General features: G+C 44.2%; 1 protein-coding gene and 1 pseudogene across 3 annotated transcripts in view; both read right to left on the bottom strand.

Moving 5' to 3' along the window:
• The window catches only part of LOC126092163 (sodium-coupled monocarboxylate transporter 1-like), a 212,968-nt gene that overhangs the window by 62,557 nt on the left and 123,748 nt on the right, over positions 1 to 26,663 (bottom strand). For all 3 annotated transcript variants that reach the window (XM_049907634.1, XM_049907636.1, XM_049907637.1), the window contains 2 exons: positions 24,070 to 24,210; positions 19,980 to 20,088 (listed from right to left, as the gene is read on the bottom strand). In XM_049907634.1, the coding sequence (XP_049763591.1) occupies positions 19,980 to 20,088; positions 24,070 to 24,210 (250 nt within the window). The remainder of the gene's footprint in view (positions 1 to 19,979; positions 20,089 to 24,069; positions 24,211 to 26,663) is intronic.
• On the bottom strand, positions 8,449 to 8,566 carry LOC126093182 (5S ribosomal RNA; annotated as a pseudogene).

Genomic DNA, 26,663 nt, shown 5'->3' with positions numbered 1-26,663 from the left:
CTCTTATTTAACACCCTGTTTCTACCGTACTGCCGCCTCGTTATGTCAATTTTCAATTGCTGGTGTCACTGAGTTGCTACCTTGCCTTCCCTGTGAGCGGCAGCAGCAGTGCTTATCCATATAGGCACTGCGGTATTATCTTTGCTGGACTGCTATTACTTCCTGGTTGTCGTGTGTCGTCCAACGGGTTGTAGGGCGCCAACTCTGCAGTTCGGACTGGGCAATGAAGGGGGTTGGAACGCGCCAGCAGTGGAGTTCGGACCTGGCAGTCGGACATTTGGGACGCGGCAGAAATTCGGTCGCGTTGAGCGGCAGTGAGGTTCGGATAGCCACGATTCGCCCGACCATTGCCGGCACACATGGCTTCAGTGCGGACGGTCTTGGTTGATCGTCGGTTGATCGTCTTACTGGACGACGTGTATGAGCTCGCCGATTGCTTTTGGGTCGGCGGTGCGTGTCTCAACTTGGTTCGCCCTTGTGTTTGCACAGTCACTGCTTTAGCGTTGATCGCATTCTTCGTCCAAGTGTTTGTGAAATGGTGTGTAGCCTGTGATGTCGATTGTCCAGTTATTTTAGTGTTGTCTCCGTGCTGATGTGTAGCAGTTGGTCTAGTGGTGCAGTCGCGTCGTAGCACCAGTGGGGCATGCAGCGCCTGGGAGGCGCGGATAGCTATCACTCGCCGATGATTACCGACACACATGATTTGAGTTGGGGACGACTTTGGTTGATCGTCGGTCGATCATCTTGTCGGACGACTTGTATATGGCTGACGATCGCTTATTTGTTGGCTGTGTGTTCGACTCATGATTCGTTCTTGTTACTGCACAGTCCCTGCCGTTGGCATCGTCTAGTTCTTCGTGAGAGTGTTCGTGAAACTGTGTGTAGTTTATGTGGTTTTGACTAACAAGTTAATTTAAATGTTGTCGGTGTACTGGCTCTGAATTGGCGGTTGGAGTGGAGTAGCTAGGAAGGACAGGATAGCCACCACTCGCCCGACGATTGCCGATACTCACATTTGAGTGGCAACGACCTTTCTTGGCCGTTTGGTCAGTCTTCTGATAAGACGACGTATATTTGGGTCGTCCACCGCTTATTGATTGTCTGTGATCCGTTCTTGTTGTTGTTCGAGTCTCCGTTGTAAGCATCGTTTGAGTTTTGTTGCAAGTGTGGAGCGGAACTTGATCATTGGTCTGTTGACTGTTTGTCGGTTGGGTTGCCGTCAGATTGAGAATGGTCGGCCCGGCTGCCTGTCTCTCCTAAGCAAGCGTTAGGGTTTGAATTCCAGGCCGACCCTCGACCATATGAGCGCCGTTGGGTGTACTGCCCTTTTTTTAAAATTTGTGCTTGTTGTTTGTACTTCTATGGCTTCTAGCCGATTTTTTAAAAAAATGAAGGTTGTTTTGCTCTTCAGGCGTAAGATTCTTTAGGCATTCAGCCTAATTTAAAGAATTGTTTCACGTAACATTTTTGCCATTTTAAAGGTTTTAATATTATTGAATTTTAAGTGTTGGGCCTTCAGCCGATTTTGAGTTTGAGTAGTTTTGCTTTTAAGACCTTCAGCCTAGTTCAAGGAACTGTTTTACGTAAGGCCTTTGCTATTTAAAAAAAAATGTTAATGAATTTTAAGTGTTAGGCCTTCAGGCGATTTGAATTTAATTTTGCTCTTGAAGTGTCTGATTCTTTGGACCTTCAGCCTAACTAAGGAACTGTTTTAAGATAAGGCTTTGCCTTTTAAATTTCTGTTTTGCTTAAGTTTTACCTAATTAAGGTCAAATGGTTCAAATGGCTCTGAGCACTATGGGACTCAACTGCTGAGGTCATAAGTCCCCTAGAACTTAGAACTACTTAAACCTAACTAACCTAAGGACATCACACACATCCATGCCCGAGGTAGGATTCGAACCTGCGACCGTAGCGGTCGCGCGGTTCCAGACTGTAGCGCCTATAACCGCTCGGCCACTTCGGCCGGCACCTAATTAAGGACAGTTTTACGTAAGGTCTTGTTTTTTTAAGAAATTTTTTTAAATGTTGTTTAGCCTTAGGTCTTGGGCTTTCAGCCGATTTTGAATGCAAATTGTTTGCTCTGAAAATTTCAGATTATTTTGGGCCTTCAGCCTAAATAAACAACTGTTGTAAGATATGACTTGCCTTTTAAATTTCTGATATTGGCCTTCAGCCGTTTTTAAATTAAAGTGCCTTTTAAATTTCTGTCAGCACCTTATTTTGGCCCCTTTCCCGCGGGTATAGCGGGTCGTCTCAGGCATCATTGTTCACTTTCGGACCAAGGGTGGAAGCATTTCCGAAATGGCTAAGTTTGTAAACTGTTCCCCTGCTCCTGTGGTTAAAGTCTACTTTGCATGACGAAATCACGCTAGCCAAAAACGGCGCCGAGGTAACTGTGATGCAAAACGGGGTGAACGATGGCTGCAGAGATGTGTGCGGCCGACAGATATACAACTGTTGAGCAACTGATCGCCCAAGTGAACTAAGGGGCTACCAACAGTGTCTCCTCAACGACCATTCAGTGAACGTTGCTGCGAATGGGCCTCTGCAGCAGGCGTCTGGTTCATGTGCTCGTGCTGACTGCTGTTCACCGGCGACGAAGACGGAAATTTTGACGCCAGTACCGCAACTGGACGTCCACTGAGTGGGAACAGGTCGCCTTTCAGATGAATCACGTTTTATGTTCCATTGGACAGATGTCCGTTGGCGTGTACTGCGTCAAACGTCTGAAAACGGACACCTTGCAACAATCGTCGGAAGGGTCCATGCTGGAGGGAATTCCCTAGGTGATATCGTCATTCTGGAAGGGACAATGGATCAACACAAGCATGCATATATCCTTCGGGACCATGTCCACCCCTACATGCGATTCGTTTTTCCTCAGCACGATGGCCTCTACCTGCAGGACAATGCAACATCTCACGCAGATTACTATGTGCGTGCGTGATTCGAAGGGCACCAGGGTGAATTTGCCATATTCCATTGGCCACCAAACTTCCAGGATCTAGACTCTATGGGACCACTTCGAGCGGGCTCTTCGCACCACGGGTCCTCAACCGAGAAACCTAGTGCAGCTAGCAGCGGCACAGAAGTCGGCATGACTTCACATCCCTGTCGGTACCTTCCAGAACCTCTCAGACTCTATTTCTGAATGACTCCAAGCAGTCCGCCGTCCAAAAGAGGTTATTCAGGCATTTTGACAGAGAGTCAATTAGTGTGACTGGAACCATGTGATGGTCTTAATACACTACTGGGCATTAAAATTGCTACATCACGAAGATGACGTGCTACAGACGCGAAATTTAACCGACAGGAAGAAGATGCTGCGATATGCAAATGATTAGCTTTTCAGAGCATTCACACAAGGTTGGCACCGGTGGCAATACCTACAACGTGCTGACATGAGGAAAGTGTCCAACCGATTTCTCATACACAGTTCACCGGCGTTGCCTGGTGAAACGTTGTTGTGATGCCTCGTGTAAGGAGGAGAAATGCGTACCATCACGTTTCCGACTTTAATAAGGGCGGGTTGTAGCCTATCGCGATTGCGGTTCATCGTATCGCGACATTGCTGCTCGCGTTGCTCGAGATCCAATGACTGTTAGCAGAATATGAAATCGATAGGTTCAGGAGGGTAATACGGAACGCCGTGCTGGATCTCAACGGCCTCGTATTACTAGCAGTCGACATGACAGGCATCTTATCCGCATGGCTGTAACGCATCAGCAGCCACGTCTCGATCCCTGAGTAAACAGATGGGGACGTTTGCAAGACAACAACCATCTGCACGAACAGTTCGACGACATTTGCAGCAGCATGGACTATCAGCTCGGAGACCATGGCTGCAGTTACCCTTGACGCTGCATCAAAGTAGCGCCAGCGATGGTGTTCTCGACGACGAACCTGGGTGCACAAATGGCGAAACGTCATTTTTTGGGATGAATCCAGGTTCTGTTTACAGCATTATGATGGTCGCATCCGTGTTTGGCGACATCGCGGTGAACGCACATTGGAAGAGTGTATTCGTCATCGCCATACTGGCGTATCACCCGGCGTGATGGTACGGTGTGCCATTGGTTACACGTCTCGGTCACCTCTTGTTCGCATTGACGGCACTCTGAACAGTGGACGTTACATTTCAGATGTGTTAGGACCCGTGGCTCTGCTCTTCATTCGATCCCTGCGAAACCCTACATTTCAGCAGGATAATGCATGACCGCATGTTGCAGGTCCTGTACGGGCCTTTCTGGATACAGAAAATGTTCGACCTCTGCCCTGGCCAGCACATTCTCCAGATCTCTCACCAATTGAAAACGCGTGGTCAATGGTGGCTGAGCAACTGGTTCGTCACATACGCCAGCCACTACTCTTGATGAACAGTGGTATCGTGTTGAAGCTGCATGGGCAGCTGTACCTGTACACGCCATCCAAGTTCTGTTTCACTCAATGCCCAGGCGTATCAAGGCCTTTATTACGATCAGAGGTGGTTGTTCCGGGTACTGATTTCTCAGCATCTATGCACCCAAATTGCGTGAAAATGTAATCACATGTCAGTTGTAGTATAATATATTTGTCCAATGAATACCCATTTATAATATGCATTTCTTCTTGGTGTAGCAATTTTAATGGCCGGTAGTGTAAAGGGGCATATTGTTCAAGTGACTTGCAAAAGATATTAGGACTCAGCTTGAGGAAGTTGTGGAATGAATTGAGTGATAAGAAAATTATACATGGAAAATATTTAGGAAGGCTGGTCATCTTACATGGTATGAAATAAACTATTTGACTCATCAATATGGGCAGGCAGTTACAAGAAACCAGTAACCCCAAACACTGACTCTTTAAAGAATCGAATCCGCATGTCTAAATCAATTTCTGACGTCTGATTGCTGTATAACTGAGTTAACGTGTTAAATATTTGATGTTAAGCATGTAAAACATCCATGGTTGAAGACGCAAACACTAATGATGTTGGTTTTATTAGTTTAGGATTATTCAGCCGTAGACTAAGGAAAAAGTCAGAATCAAAAAAGGTAAACCAAAAAATGTTTGTTGAAAGAAATTAAGTGTTCTCATTGTTAGATAATGGATGTCTACAGTCTGGGTACATTGCGCTTCGTCTTAAGAAAAGCTCTTTGTCTCGCATCTCAGTTTTCATGACGTCGCTTTACCTGAACTGTATGACGTACAATGATTAATTTTGCAGATACTTCAAGACTTGTCTTATTAAATCTTTAACGGAAAATTAAACTTCTTAATGAGTAGATTACGACAGCACTTTAATTATTAAATTAATCAATAGTTGTAAGAAATACTGAAAATCAAATGTTTGTTGTCTGTGAAAGGCATTTGACAGGCAACCTGCAACTAGGAACTGTAGCTGCTTCGCTTAGCCGTTTAGTAATGTGGGTGTTATAGATTTGCAGAACATGACAGAAATTGTCTGTGAAAATTGATGCTCGAAAAATTCTGCAGACCGGAACAAGCATCCTAGAAGGGTAGCCTCTTGACCCACTGACCCAAGTGGACGACTGGTGCTACAGGCAATTTGGTTTGAAGCGGCAAGCCATGAATTCCGCTCCTTTGTCAAACTCTTCAACACAGAGTAGCACTTGCAACCCATGTCCTCTACTATTTTTGGATGAGTTCCAACTTTTGTCTTCCCTTACAGTTTTTACCTTCTACAGCTCTCACAATTACCATGGAACAGATTTCCTGACGTCCTGTTTCCTATCCCAGCGTCATCTTGTCAGTGTTTTCCATATAGTCCTCTCCTCACATTTTCTGCGGTGAACCTCGTCATTTCTTTATAGATTCATCAAATTTTCAACATCCTTCTCTAGTACCACATCTCACACGCTTTAGTTCTCTTGCTTTTCAGTTTTCCCACATGCCACGATTGACTTCCAGACAACGCTATGCTCCAAACGCATGTTCTCATAAATTTCTTCGTCAGATTAAGGCCTATATTTGGTACTGGTAGATCTATTTTGGCGAGTAAAGCCCACTTTATCCATGACGGTCTTCTTTTTATGTCTTCCTTGTTTCATTCCATTGTATCTTACTTTGCATCCATGGTAGAAGAATTCGTTCACTCCGCCTACTGTGTGGTCATTAATTTCGAAGTTAAGTTTATCAATTATTTCATTCCTGCTACATGTCTTACTTTAGCTTTCTCCGTTTTACCCTCAATCCATATTCTGTCCTCATTCGACTGTTCATTCTATTAACCATCTTGCAATTCCTTCTGACTTTCACTGAGGATAGCAATGTCATCAGTGGAAATTATTATTCGTATCATTTCACGGCGATTGTAAATCCTGGCGCTGCATCTTTCTTTTATGTCCATGAGTGTTTCTTCGATGTACAGATTACTGCTTGTATGGAAGCAATAACGCCAGTAGACGGGAATCTTGCATATTCCAAATTTATTGTTTTAAGTCTACAATACAGAATACAAAACTGAAGAAAAGTTTCAACAGCTAGACGTAACATCGACAACCGAAAACTGTCGTTATTGGGAAAGTTCTGAGAACTGGAGTGATGGATGCAATATGTTTGAATGATGGTGTGATTAGCAGGACTAAAAAGTGGACAATTTAGCCAGCCAGGCAGTGAGTAACTCGACAAGAACCTCAATCGCCATGGGTTTTCAGCAAACGACTGAAGTAGAAAGATGTCGTAAAATCGCTACCAGGGAGTCCAGAGTAGGGAACTATCTCTTGGAAAGGAGTGCCGATGACAGAGAATAGGCTCGTGATCAAGAATACACAACAGGAATGTACAGAAAGAGCTGTATGTTGTGAAAAGTTTCGGTGAAGATACATATATCTTCACAATGGTTTCAGTTGTATTCACCATGAGTGCTATGATGGCATATTTGTATTATTCCTAGTTCTTGCTAGTAATATCCTGATGTGCGTACACTACATATTATTCATTGGTGGGCGTTCATGAACTAAATAATAAGTATGTGAAACAATTTTTTGTTATTTTCTCAAATATATTCCAAAACACAAGAAGGTAGGCATCGCATATTTCTATGTTCATATATGTCGAGAGCACTCTTTCACAGTTTTGGTCATATTACACGCACGATCTATCAAATAACGGTACTGAAAATTAAACTCGCTTTCATAATTCATCACGTAGTTAAACTGTTGTAATAGATGAACTATCTCATCTAAATAAACACGTTATCTAATATTGATTCACCAAATACTATTCAGTTTTGGCATAAAGTGTGTCACGGATCAAGAGCAATACACTTACAAAGTATGAGGGACAATGCTCCCTGTTCACATCCAGGTTCCCTTAGATTTTCTGTGCTGCTGTTTGTTGCCTCCCACTCTTTTAAGCCGCTACACATTTAGATTAGTGCCATATCACATTTCCTCCTGTTGTGACAGTCTTTGCATCTGATGGCAGAGAGACTCAGCCTCTGTTGATACTGCTCGACTGAAAGACCATCATAATCCCCGCACCGAGTTATCATATGCTATGCTTTCTTTTCCCTCGAAATTACTAAGTCTGCACAGGTGCTTTGAATCAAGCGTGTGAGTGAAGATTTAGGTTTCTAAAGGCCCGTTATTTTGTATGATTCACAATTTTATTTTTCCCACATCGTAATAAGATCTTCGTGACTGACACATGCTTCTCATCGCAGTTTCAATGCAATATGACTTGAGATGCTGCTGGTCGGACGCATTATATCACACCAGTTTACACTGAATCAATGATGACCGTGAATTGGTTGATGTGCAGCAAGCTACCAACATTAGTTATTATTTTAAGTATGTGTTTCCCTGATCACACCAGAGTGAGGAGGTGGACATTAGGTGGGCCGCTAAGGTGCCGACAACAATAACTTCTGAGACTGATATGATTCCCATTAGCATATTTCTTTATCGGTATGCAAACCAGGCTTTTATATAGTTAATACTCGTACTAAGATCCACATAGTTTTTCCACTTGTTCCTGACTGTCACGTGTTTAAATAAAACGAAAACGCTAAGCACCTGGACCACTAAAGACAGCCCTTCGTGGGCAGGACGGAAGATCCTACTTCACATCCTCTGTTAAGAATCAGTATATCTCACAGGAGCGTGTCCGGCCGCTTGACCGTTTGAACCTACCGGCTGTATCAGGAGCTAGGATAGTGACAGCTATTTATGTCGTGGGTCGCTGATAATTTTAGTTTGAGTGTCATCTCACTAGTATTCAACACTTGAACTAGAAGTAAAAGCACTCTGTCTTCAGGCCACAAGTGGTCCATCGGGACCATCCGACCGCCGTGTCATCCTCAGATGAGGATGTGGATAGGAGGAGTGAGTGGTCGGCACACAATTCTCCCAGTCGCTATGATGGTTTTCTTTGACCGGAGCCGCTACTATTCGGTCGAGTAGCTCCTCAATTAGAATCACGAGGCTGAATGCACCCCAAAAATGGCAACAGCACATGACGGCTAGGACGGTCACCCATCCAAGTGCCTGCCACGCCCGACAGCACTTAACTTCGGTGATCTGACGGGAACCGGTGTACCAACTGCGGAAAGGCCGTTGCCTTGTACTAGCCGTAGCAGCTAGAATATTAATTTAAATGTAAGACAAATAGAAGCTGGCTATGATGTGACTGATGACATTTCTTTTATAGGTACACTAGACAAGTACCTGGTATTTCCTGGTTATGTGTTTATTCCAATCTTCTATTAGTCTACTTTTCTTTCTCCCCCTCTCTGTCCATCTCCTTCCCCTCTCTCTGTCTACTTCCTCCACCGCTCCTGTCTCCATCTCCTACCGTTCCTCTCTCTGTCTATGTACTCCTACTCCTCCCTCTATCTGCTCCCCCCCCCCTCCCTCTGTTGATCTGCTGCTCCCCTGTCTGTCCATTTGCTCCTTCCCCCTTTGTCAATCTCCTTCTCCCCCACCTAGTCCACTTCCTCCTCCTCCCACTGTCCTCTCTCTTTTCCTCCCTCTTTCCTCTCTCTGTCCATCTCTTCCTCTCCTCTGTCTCTGTCCACTACCTCCTCTTTCCTTTCTCTGTCCGTTTCCCCCTGCCCTCTCTCTGTCCACCTCCTCCTCCTCCTATCTGCGTCCACCTTCTCTTTCCCCATCTTTGTCTATCCATTTCCTCCTCATCCTTCTCTCTCCATGTCATCACCCCAACCACAGTATGAGGCTGGTGGTTCTTACCCTCACAGTATTTCTTTCCTGGATGGTAACTAATATCTGTACCAAATAAGGCTGATATAGTTGCAGGGGTTTAGGATGAGTTTTTTACTCGTCGATTTTCTCATCTGCTCACATCTCAAATATACTTCACTTAGACTGAACATATTTCACACGTATATGTACCCATATTTTCACCTGAACCTGTAGCGAATTTTCCCCCGCACTTTCATAGTTCATGTAGTTCAATGTTTATGGCGTCGTATCCCCTGAACTATGTGTTGTACAAAGATATAATTTTGGAGGTACAAACAGTGGTACACGTGACTACTGTACGCGTAATGCTTTGTGAATAGAGTTTGTCGTAGAGAACTAATAAATTGAAACGTCACACATAATGTGGCAGTTTTTCACGCCTGTCAGTTTTGACTTCTTATCTCCTGAATTATGTGTCTTACAATGATATAATTTTGCTGGTGCGTGCAGTGGTATACGTGAATAGTCTGTAAAATGTGTCGGAAATGCAGTTGGTACTAAAGAAGTAAAAAATTATAACGTCACGTTTCATGCGGCAATTATACTGCATGATCAACTAGAATATTGTAAGCGATAAACTTTATTCCTTTCATCATGTTGTGGGGGTTGTCAGTGAGAAAAAGTTTCGCAAGGTTTGATATTATGTGTAAAGTATGTTGCAAGTTCCTAAGAGCTTTTATTCTTAAATACTGGGTAAATAAAGTATGGACATTGGCGCGTCGTGTGCTATACTGCATTTCGATCTCCGCCACTTTGTTAGCTAGGTAGGTCGTTCTTACTCTCACAGGGACTCTCTGCTGACAGTAAGTGAGATGTGTACCAAGTATGGTTGAAATCAGTCCAGTGGTTTAGGAGGAGATGTGGAACATATACACCCACACGAATACATGCATAATACATACATCCATTTTTATAATATTTATTGATTGTTAATTCAATACTATCGGGCATTGTGGACCAGTGTGGAAACAATAGTTTTAATAATATCCAAAGCAGAAAGAAACTTGGGGGTGCAGGTGACAGTGGTTATAAGCTTAATTAAAGCGGGGCTATAATCACAGATAACAAAGGAACGAATTTTATAATTTCTGAAATGAGAGTGTAAAATTTAAGGTCACCACTCGTTTGCTATTCCCGTGCAGTAATATCCACAGCTAAAAATCATGAAAATCGATAGTGACCTTTACAACAACACTCACTTCATTCACAATCGGGATTTTATTGAAAGAACTGGTGATAATCCTGCGATATCGTACTGGATATTAGATTTTTTGAAATATCAGTTCGAAGCTCCGAATTCTGCTAGAAAGACAAGCTTACTTATTAATTCTGATCAGCCGAGATAATAAATGCACTCAAGAGTGGTTAGCCATCTCAACAGTAATGGGATACTGAGTAAATCACAGTTCGAGTTTCAGAAATGCTGTTCCACTGAGAGAGCAATATAAAATTTCACTGTCGACATAATAGAGTCTTTAAATAGTAAAATGTCACCAGTAGGAATATTCTGTGACCTATCCAAAGCATTTGATTGTGTGAACCGTGACATTATGTTAGAGAAATTACAATTCTATGGTATAAATGGAACAGCATATGAGTGGTTTAAGTCATATCTACAGAACAGGAAGGAAAAAGTCTCTTTATATGCTTCAAGTGATTCGAAGGAGTTTGCCACTTCATCTAACTGGGGTGAAATTACATTAGGTGTTTCGCAAGGTTCGATCATGGTTCCCCTCCTGTTCTTGATACATGTGAATGACCTCCCTTCTTATGTGAAACAAGATGCTGAACTGACACTGTTTGCTGATGATACAAACACAATTATTAATCCAATAAAAGAAAGCCCGATAGAAAATGATACAAATAAGGTCTTTGGAAAAGTTATTAATTGGGTTTCTGCGGATGGGCTTGCTTTGAACTTTGAAAAAACACAGTACATCCAATTTTCTGCTGCAAAAAGTATAATCGCTTCAATAAACATAACACATCAAAATAAGTCAGTAGCCAGGGTAGAGCATACTAAGTTTTTGAGTGTACATATAGATGAGAATCTTAATAGGAAAATTCATATTTTGGATCTCGTGAAGCGACTAGGTTCAGCAAGTTTTGCAGTCAGAATAATTGCCAATTTTGAGGATGTAGAAATTAGTAAGCTAATATACTTTGCATACTTCCACTCTCTGATGTCATACAGAATAATATTCTGGGACAACTCAACACTTAAGCAAAAGGTATTCACTGCTCAAAAGAAAGTAATTAGAATAATGTGTGGGGTTCATAGTCGCACATCTTGTAGGCATCTGTTTAAAAGGTAAAGAATTATTACAACTGTTTCACAGTATATTTACTCAGTAATGAAATTTGTTCTCAACAACATGCACCCGTTTAAAATCAACAGCGACATTCATGATTACAATACCAGAAAAAAGAAAAACGTACATTATCCTTTACTTAACCTATCTTTGGCACAGAAAGGGGTAAAATATGATGCTATAAAACTTTTTGATAAATTACCAGATGAAATAAAATGTCTGACTTACAGCAGTAATAGTTTCAAAAACAAATTAACAACTCCTTCTATACCATAGATGAATTCTTGAATATGAGTAAATAAATCTGGAGATATAATATATGCATTCTGTGCCATTTAAGGGAATGGGATAGATAATAGAAATATGGGATAGATAATAGAAATACTCCCCCCCCCCATGAACCATGGACCTTGCGTTGGTGGGGAGGCTTGCGTGCCTCAACGATACAGATAGCTGTACCGTAGGTGCAACCACAACAGAAGGGTATCTGTTGAGAGGCAAGACAAATGTGTGGTTCCTGAAGAGGGGCGGCAGCCTTTTCAGTAGTTGAAGGGGCAACAGTCTGGATGATTGACTGATCTGGCCATGCAACACTAACCAAAACGGCCTTGCTGTGCTGGTACTGCGAACGGCTGAAAGCAAGGGGAAACTATAGCTGTAATTTTTCCCGAGGGCATGCAGCTTTACTGTATGGTTAAATGGTGATGGCGTTCTCTTGGGTAAAATATTCCGGAGGTAAAATAGTCCCCCATTTGGATCTCCGGGCGGGGACTACTCAAGAGGACATTGTTATCAGGAGAAAGAAAACTGGCGTTCTACGAATCGGAGCGTGGAATGTCAGATCCCTTAATCGGGCAGGTAGGTTAGAAAATTTAAAAAGGGAAATGGATAGGTTAAAGTTAGATATAGTGGGAATTAGTGAAGTTCGGTGGCAGGAGGAACAAGACTTCTGGTCAGGTGAATACAGGGTTATAAATACAAAATCAAATAGGGGTAAAGCAGGAGTAGGTTTAATAATGAATAAAAAAATAGGAGTGCGGGTAATCTACTACAAACAGCATAGTGAACGTATTATAGTGGCCAAGATACACACGAAGCCCATGCCTACTACAGTAGTACAAGTTTATATGCCAACTAGCTCTGCAGATGACGAAGAAATAGAAGAAATGTGTGATGAGATAAAAGAAATTATTCAGGTAGTGAAGGGAGACGAAAATTTAATAGTCAAGGGCGACTGGAATTCGACAGTAGGAAAAAGGAGAGAAGGAAACATAGTAGGTGAATATGGATTGGGGCTAAGAAATGAAAGAGGAAGCCGTCTGGTAGAATTTTGCACGGAGCATAACTTAATCATAGCTAACACATGGTTCAAGAATCATAAAAGAATGTTGTATACATGGAAGAATCCTGGTGATACTAGAAGGTATCAGATAGATTATATAATGGTAAGACAGAGATTTAGGAACCAGGTTTTAAATTGTAGGACATTTGCAGGGGCAGATGCGGACTCTGACCACAATCTATTGGTTATGAACTGTAGATTAAAACTGAAGAAATTGCAAAAAGGTGGGAATTTAAGGAGATGGGACCTGGATAAACTGACTAAACCAGAGGTTGTACAGAGTTTCAGGGAGAGCACAAGGGAACAATTGACAGGAATGGGGGAAAGAAATACAGTAGAAGACGAATGGGTAGATCTGAGGGATGAAGTAGTGAAGGCAGCAGAGGATCAAGTAGGTAAAAAGACGAGGGCTAGTATAAATCCTTGGGTAACAGAAGAAATATTGAATTTAATTGATGAAAGGAGAAAATATAAAAATGCAGTAAATGAAGCAGGCAAAAAGGAATACAAACGTCTCAAAAATGAGATTGACAGGAAGTGCAAAATGGCTAAGCAGGGATGGCTAGAGGACAAATGTAAGGATGTAGAGGCTTATTTCACTAGAGGTAAGATAGATACAGCCTACAGGAAAATTAAAGAGACCTTTGGAGAAAAGAGAGCCACTTGTATTAATATCAAGCGCTCAGATGGTACCCAGTTCTAAGCAAAGAGGGGAAAGCAGAAAGGTGGAAGGAGTATATAGAGGGTCTATACAAGGGCGATGCACTTGAGGACAATATTATGGAATGGAAGAGGATGCAGATGAGGATGAAATGGGAGATACGATACTGCGTGAAGAGTTTGACAGAGCACTGAAAGACCTGAGTCGAAACAAGGCCCCGGGAGTGGACAACATTCCATTAGAACTACTGACGGCCTTGGGAGAGCCAGTCCTGACAAATCTCTACCATCTGGCGAGCAAGATGTACGAGACAGGCGAAATACCGTCAGACTTCAAGAAGAATATAATACACTCCTGGAAATTGAAATAAGAACACCGTGAATTCATTGTCCCAGGAAGGGGAAACTTTATTGACACATTCCTGGGGTCAGATGCATCACATGATCACACTGACAGAACCACAGGCACATAGACACAGGCAACGGAGCATGCACAATGTCGGCACTAGTACAATGTATATCCACCTTTCGCAGCAATGCAGGCTGCTATTCTCCCATGGAGACGATCGTAGAGATGCTGGATGTAGTCCTGTGGAACGGCTTGCCATGCCATTTCCACCTGGCGCCTCAGTTGGACCAGCGTTCGTGCTGGACGTGCAGACCGCGTGAGACGACGCTTCATCCAGTCCCAAACATGCTCAATGGGGGACAGATCCGGAGATCTTGCTGGCCAGGGTAGTTGACTTACACCTTCTAGAGCACGTTGGGTGGCACGGGATACATGTGGACGTGCATTGTCCTGTTGGAACAGCAAGTTCCCTTGCCGGTCTAGGAATGGTAGAACGATGGGTTCGATGACGGTTTGGATGTACCGTGCACTATTCAGTGTCCCCTCGACGATCACCAGTGGTGTACGGCCAGTGTAGGAGATCGCTCCCCACACCATGATGCCGGGTGTTGGCCCTGTGTGCCCCGGGCGTATGCAGTCCTGATTGTGGCGCTCACCTGCACGGCGCCAAACATGCATACGACCATCATTGGCACCAAGGCAGAAGCGACTCTCATCGCTGAAGACGACACGTCTCCATTCGTCCCTCCATTCACGCCTGTCGCGACACCACTGGAGGCGGGCTGCACGATGTTGGGGCGTGAGAGGAAGACGGCCTAACGGTGTGCGGGACCGTAGCCCAGCTTCATGGAGACGGTTGCAAATGGTCCTCGCCGATACCCCAGGAGCAACAGTGTCCCTAATTTGCTGGGAAGTGGCGGTGCGGTCCCCTACGGCACTGCGTAGGATCCTACGGTCTTGGCGTGCATCCGTGCGTCGCTGCGGTCCGGTCCCAGGTCGACGGGCACGTGCACCTTCCGCCGACCACTGGCGACAACATCGATGTACTGTGGAGACCTCACGCCCCACGTGTTGAGCAATTCGGCGGTACGTCCACCCGGCCTCCCGCATGCCCACTATACGCCCTCGCTCAAAGTACGTCAACTGCACATACGGTTCACGTCCACGCTGTCGCGGCATGCTACCAGTGTTAAAGACTGCGATGGAGCTCCGTATGCCACGGCAAACTGGCTGACACTGACGGCGGCGGTGCACAAATGCTGCGCAGCTAGCGCCATTCGACGGCCAGCACCGCGGTTCCTGGTGTGTCCGCTGTGCCGTGCGTGTGATCATTGCTTGTAGAGCCCTCTCGCAGTGTCCGGAGCAAGTATGGTGGGTCTGACACACCGGTGTCAATGTGTTCTTTTTTCCATTTCCAGGAGTGTAATTCCAATCCGAAAGAAAGCAGGTGTTGACAGATGCGAAAATTACCGAACTATCAGTTCAATAAGTCACAGCTGCAAAATACTAACACGAATTCTTTACAGACGAATGGAAAAACTGGTAGAAGTCGACCTCGGGGAAGATCAGTTTGGATTCCGTAGAAATGTTGGAACACGTGAGGCAATACTGACCTTACGACTTATCTTAGAAGGAAGGCAAACCTACGTTTCTAGCATTTGTAGACTTAGAGAAAGCTTTTGACAATTTTGACTGGAATACTCTCTTTCAAATTCTAAAGTTGTCAGGGGTAAAATACAGGGAGCGAAAGGCTATTTACAATTTGTACAGAAACCAGATGGCAGTTATAAGAGTGGAAGGGCATGAAAGGGAAGCAGTGGTTGGGAAGGGAGTGAGACAGGGTTGTAGCCTCTCCCCGATGTTATTCAATCTGTATATTGAACAAGCAGTAAAGGAAACAAAAGAAAAATTTGGAGTAGGTATTAAAATCCAGGGAGAAGGAATAAAAACTTTGAGGTTCGCCGATGACATTGTAATTCTGTCAGAGACAGCAAAGGACTTGAAAGAGCAGTTGAACGGAATGGACAGTGTCTTGAAAGGAGGATATAAGATGAACGTCAACAAAAGCAAGACGGGGATAATGGAATGTAGTCTAACTAAGTCGGGTGATGCTGAGGGAATTAGATTAGGAAATGAGACACTTAAAGTAGTAAAGGAGTTTTGCTACTTGGGGAGCAAAATAACTGATGATGGTCGAAGTAGAGTGGGTGTAAAATGCAGACCGGCAATGGCAAGGAAAGCGTTTCTGAATAAGAGAAATTTGTTAACGTCGAGTATAGATTTAAGTGTCAGGAAGTCGTTTTTGAAAGTATTTGTATGGAGTGTAGCCATCTATGGAAGTGAAACATGGACAATAAATAGTTTGGACAAGAAGAGAATTGAAGCTTTCGAAATGTGGTGCTACAGAAGAATGTTGAAGATTAGGTGGGTAGATCATGTAACTAATGAGGAGGTATTGAATAGGATTGGGGAGGAGTTTGTGGCACAACTTGACTAGAAGAAGGGACCGGTTGGTAGGACATGTCCTGAGGCATCAAGGGATCACAAATTTAGCATTGGAGTGCACCGTGGAGGGTAAAAATCGTAGAGGGTGACGAAGAGATGAATACACTAAGCAGATTCAGAAGGATGTAGGTTGCAGTAGGTACTGGGAGATGAAGGTGCTTGCATAGGTTAGATTAGCATGGAGAGCTGCATCAAACCAGTCTCAGGACTGAAGACCACAACAACAACAACAATAGAAATACTTAGATATAACACTATAATGAAAAAAACCCTTGTTTCCTGTGCGCATTTCTTGTGCATTTGACATGTTCCACATCATAACGGTTTTCCGTGCTATTGATCAATGGAACACGTAACTAACTAACATACTAATTTCGACCATTCGTGATCCGCCCTTATCACGACTATGTTGTATTTTTATATATTTCATATTATGATATTGTCATCACAAAGAAAAACGCATATCTAATGTTAATACCACTAAAGGATCGAAAGATCTACGAATAAATTATTATGATCATTCACTGTGATGGTGTGCAACCTTCAGAGAATCTGGAAACTAAGAAAAGAAGCAGAGAACTGTGTAGCACCAAACGACTTTCAGAAAGCAATCTGTTCCGAAACATAATGATTTTTTAGATTTCTTATATTTAGATAGTAAGACGAAAACCAAATTTCCTGCGTATGAGTTTCTATTTGTTTCGACATCCGCCTCTATCATGGTCTAATCTAAACCGACTTGAGTCCACGTAGCAGCGGGAGACATCATGTTTAGCTGGGAACCCGAACAACGGTCGAACACAGTGCTGTCCATTTGGCTTTACCAGATGTGTAAGGCGTCTTTCAGCGTGTCAGGAGAGAATCGAATACGAAAGATTCTGAAACAGTGCGAGAATCAGTCTGTCAGTCCACCCTCACCCCCAAAAAAGGATACTATTTTGCAGTGTTGCTGTTTACAATGTACTACGCGATGTCCTTAAACACGCATGCAGACCTGTTGGAACAAGCACTGCTACGATCTGCACCTTTGTGAAACAAGTAGGATTGGATTTCAGCTGCGCAGTTTATCAGTAACATATGAAAATTTGTGCCGGCTCGGACTTGGAACTGGATATCCTGCTTTACTCGAGCGGTTACATTAACAACTTCGGTTATTCGAGCACGCCTCCCGAACCGACTGAAACGCCCATATGTCGCGTTGTGTCTACGACCCGTACTCGCACAGTTGCTCCGATTCCCGCACAGGGAGAGAAAAAATGGTTCAAATGGCTCTGAGCACTATGGGACTTAACATCTGTGGTCATCAGTCCCCTAGAACGTAGAACTACTTAAACCTAACTAACCTAAGGACATCACACACATCCATGCCCGAGGCAGGATTCGAACCTGCGACCGTAGCAGTCGCGCGGTTCCGGACTGCGCGCCTAGAACCGCTAGACCACCGCGGCCGGCACACACAGGGAGAGACTTGTATATTACTGTTGCGGCCTATCCCCGTATGTAATACTATTTTGAAGTGTCTGTGTTTTACCGTGTACTATGCAATGTCCTTCAGAGATACATGTATTGTTTGAAGGAACAGACTCTGCTACAATTGAGCAGTGCGCGGCTCGCGGTCATGTCGTTTATTGCTCGTCATCTTGTTTTTGTGGTTCCGTCGCCTCGTTTTTTCTTTTAATTCGATTTGCTGGCGTCACTAGGTTGCTGGTTTGCTTGCCCGTGTGTGGCAGCAGCAGCGCTTATCGATATGTGCACTGTCGTACCATCCCGGTAGCGACCGCTAGTATTTCCGGGTCGTCGTCTGTGAGAGTTCCGTCCGGACGCAGCAGCAGTGAAGTCGGGGACGGAGCGCCAGTGAGGTGCGGCCGGCCGCTGGCGACACACATGAACTGTCCGACGGAAGGAGACTGGAGCGGGACGACCGTTGGTCGGTCGTTCGGTTGGTCGTCTCATCGGGCGACGTGTATTGGGTCTTTTGATCGCTTCTGGGCCTCTACACTTGTTCATCCTGCCGGGCGTGGGTCGGTTCCTTCCTTGTGCAGAGATGTCGTGGCCAATGGGCAAGCGTTACCTCTGCATGGATGGGTTCGAGCCAGGGTGCCCGGGTCGCCGTGTCTTCGAGTTCCGAACGGACATCGAGTTGAGTCGGGCTGGAGCTGCAGTCAGAGTCGGACAGCCAAGTCTCGCCCGATCGTCGCCGACACACGTAAATTCAGTGGGAACGACCTGGGTTGGTCGTTCGGTCGGTCGTCTCACCAGACGATGTGTATTTGGTCGCCGACCGCTTGTGGAAACTCTCCGTGTGTCGAATTGATTCGTCCTTGTCGTTCCACAGTGATTGCTTTTACGATTGTTCAAGTTCTTGTGTAAGTGTGTTTACGTGGAACTGCACGTAGGTTCTGTGATTTCCACTTAGCAGATGAATGCTGTCTGCGTACTGAAATCCGCAGTTGGTCGGTTGCGGCAGAGGGAATCGATTAAGTTGTTGGTTGGTTCTTCAGCCGTCCCTAGGTTGTGTTGCAACCCGATTGTTTAGTGTTACGCCTGGCTGCCTGTCTCACCTAAACTGTGGTTAAAGTTTCCTGTCCAGTCCGACCCTTGGGACACTTCTGAGCATCACTGTTGATTGTTTGTGATTGTCATTTTATTTGGTCGCATGTACTGTGCCAGGCCTTCAGCCGTGCGTTAATACTCTCTGTTTTATGTTTAGTATATGGCCTTCAGCCGAATTTCATAATAACTTAAGATTAGGCCTTTAGCCGTGTTTCATTTAAAATTCTTGTTGCTCTGTATTTAGGCCTTCGGCCGCTTATGTTACAGAATCCGTGCCTTTAATATGTAAATCCTTTTCTGTAAGGTTTTTCTTTAACTATCTTGAATTCTTGGAATGGCCTTCAGCCGTGTTCTGTAAATGTTTGTCTTCAGGTTAACTTCAATTATTCTTGAGTAATTGTTTGGGCCTTCAGCCGACAAGATACTTCAAGTTTCTTAAGATGTTTTTCTATTGTATTGTGTAAAAGCTTATTTTAAACCCTCTCTTTTATTATGTAAAGAAATTTTTTTATTGACCTTTCAGCTGAAGAATTAACTTGAATTTTCCTTAATATGGCCTTTAGCCGGAATTTGTAAATGCTTGGATTTAAAAAAATTTCCTTAGCTGATCTGAAATATTATTTCGGCGTTTAGCCGAGAAGATATTGTAATTTTACTTAAGTAAGGGCTTCAGCCGTTACTCTGGTGCATTAAAAGCAATTTCAACTTATTCTGGAGAAGTTACTTGGGCCCTCAGTCGTGAACTGATCTTGGTTGTTTTTAAAGAGAAAACTGTGCATTGGTTTGAGGAATAAAGTTGTGTGTGTTCTTGACCTTAGCCCCTTTCCACAACCTGACCCGCTTTGTCCTGCGAAACCAGATTTCAACAATATACAGCTTTATGAAACAGAAGAAATGTGTTAGCAATTGCGAATACGATTAGACTTCAGCGGCACAGTTTATTGGTGACATATTAAAATTTGTGCCAAACTGGGACTCGAACCCGGATTTCCCGCTTGCCATGTGAAAAAAATGCGTAAATAAAGAAACAGAAGCAGATTTGTTGCTCATACCTTGGTGGTGAGTGGGTCGCAGTCGTAGTATCTGGCGAAGATGAGGAGGCCACTGTAAGTGCTTAGCAGGACCAAGCTCATGACGCCCACAGTGAAGACGGACAGAGCTCTGAAAGGAAACCAACTTACGAAAGTAGCTGAAACTCTAAATGAGACATTCAAGATTATGTAACACGAGACGAAATATTTTAACATCCCAAATGGACACAAACTGATCGAGTGTCGGCCCAGTCACAATCACAAGACCGCTCCTTTACTGGCTGTGCTTGTGAGACACAATACGATCTGGTGCAGATTACGGTGAGTTTACCTCCAGTGTGTCTTTGACGTCCACTGTATTTCCTACTGGACATCGAGCTAGATTTTAGAAACCTTACTTTCAGATACTAGCCATTAGTGTGAGAACTATTACATGGGTCCATAACTGTGGTTACTCGTCATTTTGTTTGCGCTAACGAGCACTGTCCGTGAAAGCCTTTCGTTACGGTCAATTTGCCTTCTCATTAATCCTTTTCTTTTCATAAACGATGCCAGGATCAAACTGGCCAACTGGGAGTTGGACTCGCGGCCTGAGAGTTCCGTACAAACTTAATTATGTATATGTGCAGTTCATCCGTCCCAGTAATCGAAAATCTCGACGATTTTTGTCTGATATCGATACTGATACTGGCAAGATATCGGTCCCATGAACTCCAACACATCAAACGAGTTTTAAGTTTAATTTTTTTGGCGTAATTTAGTATTAGCTTTTGTAATTTTTGATAGTTCAGCCAATTGGCTACGACATATTTATAAATTGTACACGTAAAATTTCCTCGTAAACAGTCTACTATTAAGAAAACCTTTATCAAGATCTGTACGGTAGTTATTGAGACTAGCCCTGACATTCAAAAAGGAGCGAGCAGGGGACTACCGTTTTGTGTGTAGAGAGGGAACATTTAATAATTTTATTTACTTACTAAAACATGGATATAACTTATATTTTATGTTTACTTGAAGGAATATTTCGCTGTTATGCTTTTGACGGATGATTAATACAATGTATGTTCTAATGTAAAATGATTTTTTTATTTGATATAGTTAAAATTTAACAATTTTCGGTATTTTTTCCGTTATTTGAACTGTAAAACTTTGCTGCTTGCCAAATTTTATGATGCTACCTCAACGGGGAGTAACCTCTAGGCTTTAACGAGTGAGTTTTCGAATGTCAAAACATGTGACATAATATTTTGGTCGCATTGGCTTTGTAGCTTAAATTTTTGACGCCGTGAATAGAGCGTAGGCCTTAGTGTGTGACATTAATTTGGACTTGATACGTCTACCTGTTACTGAAAAAAAATTGGTCTTAACAGGCGACAGACAAACAGACGGGTAACAAATGTCAAAATGATTTTTTTGTTGTATAATTATAAATAAACCATTTTCGAATTTCATCCTTTACTTTTACTGTCAAACCTTGCTTCTAGCCAAATTTCATAATTCTGATGAAAGTGCCCTATAGCTTTCGATGAGAGAGTTTGCGCGTATCAAAATATGTAAATTATCTTTTGACTGAATTGACTTACAAGCTTAAATTTCTAGCTCCGCCAAGGGTCCGTAGACCTTAGTATCTGACATAATTTTCAACTTTATACACCTACTCGCTCCTGAGAAAAAGGGGTCTTTACAGTCAGAGAGAGAGAGAGACAGACAGAGAGACAGACGCACGACAATGTAATCCTTTGAGAGCACCATTTTTACCGACTGAGGGTAACGAGCAGATGAAGGCATTTTATGTACATACAGACAGCAGATCAGTTACTTTCTATGCTTATTGTGTACTATGAATAAATTGCTGTTAAGTGTCTCATTGGAATTAATAATGTGAAGTTAATGAATGCCCGCCAGATTAGCCAAGAGCGCTAATGCGCTGCTTCCTGAACTCTGGTAGGAGTGCCAGCCCGGTGGATTAACGACGAGGGCCAGTGTGCCGGGCAACCTGGATGTGGTTTTTAGGCGGTTTTCCACATCCCACTAGGTGAATACCGAGCTGGTCCCCGCGTCCCGCCTCAGTTACACGACTCGCAGATATCTGAAAAACGTTCGCACTGTTTCATGGCTTACACTAGATGCAACAGCAGGGGTACACTAATTTCCGTCCCAGGGGGTGCGGGTTGGTTACAGAATGGCCATCCGGACACCCTCTGACGCTATCATTGCCAAATTCTTAACAAGGCGGACCTCGCATTGAAGTGGGATGAAAGCTCTAAGAAAATGATGACTGTCAGGTTAACGAACATCTCCGTACTTATTAAATATGGTGCAAACCTAAGCATTCGAGAGATGCGCGGCTATAAGTCCATAGGCTATCACATGGCTTTTAAGCGAAAAATTTACTCACCTACGCCTAGTGTAAGCAGCAGCAGCAGAGTCCTGGACATCCAGTAAAATAAAGTTAGCTTTGAGCTCCTTTTTCGTAAACTGCTTTTCCATATCACCCTTGGTGCTCAAAGCACATGAGACCTTGGACAAGAGCAGGCTGTTTTTACTGCAGTTGCTAGCTCTATTCCGTTAATAACGGCGACATTAAAATAGAACTCTGCAATACCGTTCAGTCGCATTATTATAACCGCCTGTCAAAAGCCTGATTAACCAACTTTTGCAATGAAGACTGCTGTGAGATGTGCAGCAAGAGAGTCAGTGAAGTTCAGAGGCAACCATTTTATCTTGAACGGTATACTTTAACCACGGCAGCATCCGAACAGTTTACAATCTTAGCCATTTCGGAAATGCTTCCACCCTCGGCCCGAAAGCCAATGATTGTGCCTCTTTGTACGTCATGTAACTCGCTATGTTTCCACATATGATAACGACTTCAGCGTTTTCTGTGTCCACCCGACACACTTTATATACCCTCCACTGCTAGTGTTGCCGCCTGCCGTCAGTGAGATATTACTGCACGTTAATATCAAAGAAAAGCGGTGGTCTCATTAATGTGTCTGGACCTGTAAAGGGATGGTTTAATCCTAACAGGAACAGCAAGTGTGGCAGGTCGATATCATTCAATGTACAGAAATTGATTGTTATCTGATCTTATATCATTTGACCACTGCCACAGTTAGCGCGATATTTCAATCTGAAGTATATTTGTAACAAGCCCGCCCGGCTAGCCGCAGGTCTAAAGTGCTGCTTCCCGAGCGGGAATCCGCCTGGTGGATTAGTTTCGAGGTGTGGTGTGCCGGCCAGCCTGTGGATGGTTTTTAAGGCGGTTTTCCATCTGTCTCGGCGAATGCGAAATGGTTCCCCTTATTCCGCATCAGTTACACCATGTCGACGACTGCTGCACAACCAGTCTTCATGTACGCATACACCATAATTACTCTACCACGCAAACATTTGGGGTTACACTCCTCTGGTATAAGACGTTCCCTCCTGTTCCTAGGCGGCGGCGGGGGGCGGGGGGGGATGGAGGGGGGGAGGGGGTAGGGGGGGGGGGGAGCTGCACGGTAACACTGGGTTCGGTGTGGGGCGGCGGTGGGTTGAGTGGACTGCTATAGCTTGTTGTCGGGTTGTGAACCACTGAGGGCTACGGCAGGGACGAAGCCTCTCCGTTTCTAGGTCCCCCGGTTCAATACACAATATTTGTAAGAGATTGAGATCGCCAGTTCTTTGATTTTTTGCGAACTTGTTGGATGTGGGCGTGACATGTAGAAAAAAAATCTTGTTTTCGAGTATTCTAACAAATTCATCTTTTCCAAAATGGACGCTCCGTCATGACCTTTGACCTCCATTGTTTTGGAAAACGGAAGAGAATGTTCATAACTATTTCACATTATTTACTCTCGAGTGACTGCCAACTGGCAGCATGAAGTTAATGGAAATCGGTGCGTCGCAGCGTCTAGCCTCCCCTTGTAGACTGAAAACCTCTCTGACTACCTCGTTTCACAGCAAGAACTGCCGTCCCACTGACATATGGACAGTTGTCGCCAATACAGAGGAAGCAAGCGGATCATAGTGCATGCGGTATGTTTGCAACACTGCTGTAATGGGAAGGTTGTTAACTTCCTACTCAGCGATATAACTGGCTTGGAGAAACGCGTGGCGTACTCACAGCCTGGCCCTGGTGAGCGTGGGCAGCGACAGGTAGCGCTGCATCATCATCTGGTCGACGCTGGCGATGGCCATCAAGTGCACGGTGCCGCCCGCCAGCACGCTGGCCAGAGACAGCCGCGCCGTCGGGTCCCAGTCCAGCCTGCGGGCAGAGCCACCCCTCATCAGCCGCACGTAGCGTCGCAGCCGATCGAAGCAACGCTGGATTCCGTTGACAAGTCTTGCATTGCATCATGTATTTTATCATTGTCAAAAAAATGGCTCTGAGCAGTATGGGAGATCATCAGTCCCCTAGAACTTAGAACTACTTAAACCTAACTAACCTAAGGACATCACACACATCCATGCCCGAGGCAGGATTCGAACCTGGCCGGCCGAAGTGGCCGTGCGGTTAAAGGCGCTGCAGTCTGGAACCGCAAGACCGCTACGGTTGCAGGTTCGAATCCTGCCTCGGGCATGGATGTTTGTGATGTCCTTAGGTTAGTTAGGTTTAACTAGTTCTAAGTTCTAGGGGACTAATGACCTCAGCAGTTGAGTCCCACAGTGCTCAGAGCCATTTGAACCATTCGAACCTGCGACCGTAGTGGTCGCGCGGTTCCAGACTGAAGCGCCTAAAACCGCTCGGCCACAGCGGCCGGCTGTCATTGTCACAATGACAAGAATATTTAACAGTGTTTAATGTTGCGTTATACCGGTTTTATGAACTTAGAAAATATAAGAATAACAATGTGATATTTTAGTTTGAGGAGTTCATTAATTTGGTACAACATACCAGTGGCAGTAATAAAAGCTGTACTGACAATAGATGTAGCCACTGTTACTAAAACTACTATTTGACCATAACGACCTGAACGAGGGTGTCCCGGCTATGGACTTGCAGAAGCCAACGGAAGTCAGCCGACTTTGCCCTACAGCACTAGGTGGCGGAAGTGTGGCTTTTATCTACCCGGCCTTCTCCTACCGCCCCCCCCCCCCTAAGTTGCCAATGTTTTGGGAGTCAATGGGTGAACTCTGATTCCTCTCCTTCCCGCATCTCCCTTAGAATTCGTTCAGAATATTGTGAACAAATTGTATGAAAAGACTTCGCTGGCATTGGCGTGGATCTGGAGTCTTTACCTGGACATTCGCACAACTAGTGAGCAGGTGAGGGGAATCTATGCGTCACCCTATCTCTGTTTCTCTATTGTTAGGGTCCCACGTGATTATAATTAAATGACAGTGTTCAGAGCGCTGCAGTGCAAGCTACATGCATCGCAGAACACTGAAACATCATAGGTACGATCATTAATTGGTGCGCTGTCAGTGTATGGTGAAAAGCAATAGTTCCACTTCCTGCCACCAGGTGAAAAATGGCGCTATAACAGAATGTGAAATGTGACTGTAGGCTTTCCCTGCGTAACCTATTGATGAAGATTTCTCGGGTCTCCAGCCGGGTAGTAGCGTTGATATCTCGCGACGTTTCGGGAAGTGTCATACTACCCATCTTCTGGCGCCAGAAAATAGGTAGTATGACACTTCCCGAAACGTCGCAGGATATCAACGCTAGCACCCGGCTGGAGCCCCTAGAAATCTTCATCAAGAATGTGATATGTTTCCTGTTTCGACATCAGTATGCTGCTTGTTGCTTGGCGATTCATGTTGATTTCTTTTGTAAAGTCAGTGTCGGTGTAAAGGGTTTAGAAGGTTGAAGTTCTCCGTGTGAAATGCAATGGCTATTGAGAAGAAAGACCGTGCACTGCTGGTAAAGGGGATTCATCCCAAAGGCAGCAGTAGTAGCACTGCATTGCGGGAGTGTCGCTGGTAGAAACAACTGCGAAGAGGACCCATGTCAATAAGTAGATTAAGGAATATGATCAAACAATTTGAAGAAACACATGAATTAAATGATGTATCAGGGAGAGGGAGGCGGCCCATTACCAAGGCAGTTGTTAATGAAGTTCCTGTAGTTACAGCCGAATGTGCATGATATTCCGCAAATTCTGCAGCCAGTGCTCGAGTCATGTCACGGGAATTGTCTCTCCCTTCGTCAACAGTTCAAAAGATTTTGCAGCGAATTTTACACTGCTATCCCTACAAGATTCAGAATGTGCACCAAATGAAGCCACAAGATAGGCTACAAAGCCTTCACTTTTCCCTTCGTTTTCTGGCGTGCATGGAAATGTATGAAACGTGGCCCGAGAATAATGGACGAGTATCGTTTTACTCTGCACGGTGTTGCAAAAGCACAGAACTGTCGTGTATGGGGCTCCACTCTGCCACGGGTTGTGCAGGAACATCGGCTGCCCTCAGATTATGTGACTGTGTCGTGTGGATTCACAAGTTCCTTCATTTTCTATCCTTTTTCTTCGAGGAGAGATGACACTTTGCGGGCCTGGTAGATGCACAGAGACATCTCCACATTATAAGGACCTCCTCGATGGGGCCACACAAAAAAAATCTGTACGTGTCACTTTTCCTGCAGGAGACCCACGTTGTTTCCGTACCATGGTCTGCATTTAGCACTCTGGTTCAAAGTGATAAAATCGTGTTTCATCTCTAGTGATGATCCATTACAATAAATTCTCCTTCATTAGCATGACAGCCCAGTAGCTGCTG

The sequence above is a fragment of the Schistocerca cancellata genome, chromosome 7, assembly GCF_023864275.1.
Source record: "Schistocerca cancellata isolate TAMUIC-IGC-003103 chromosome 7, iqSchCanc2.1, whole genome shotgun sequence".
Taxonomy (NCBI): Eukaryota; Metazoa; Arthropoda; class Insecta; order Orthoptera; family Acrididae; genus Schistocerca; species Schistocerca cancellata.
Note: the sequence above shows the minus strand (reverse complement) of the source record. Positions and strands in the feature narration are given on the sequence as shown.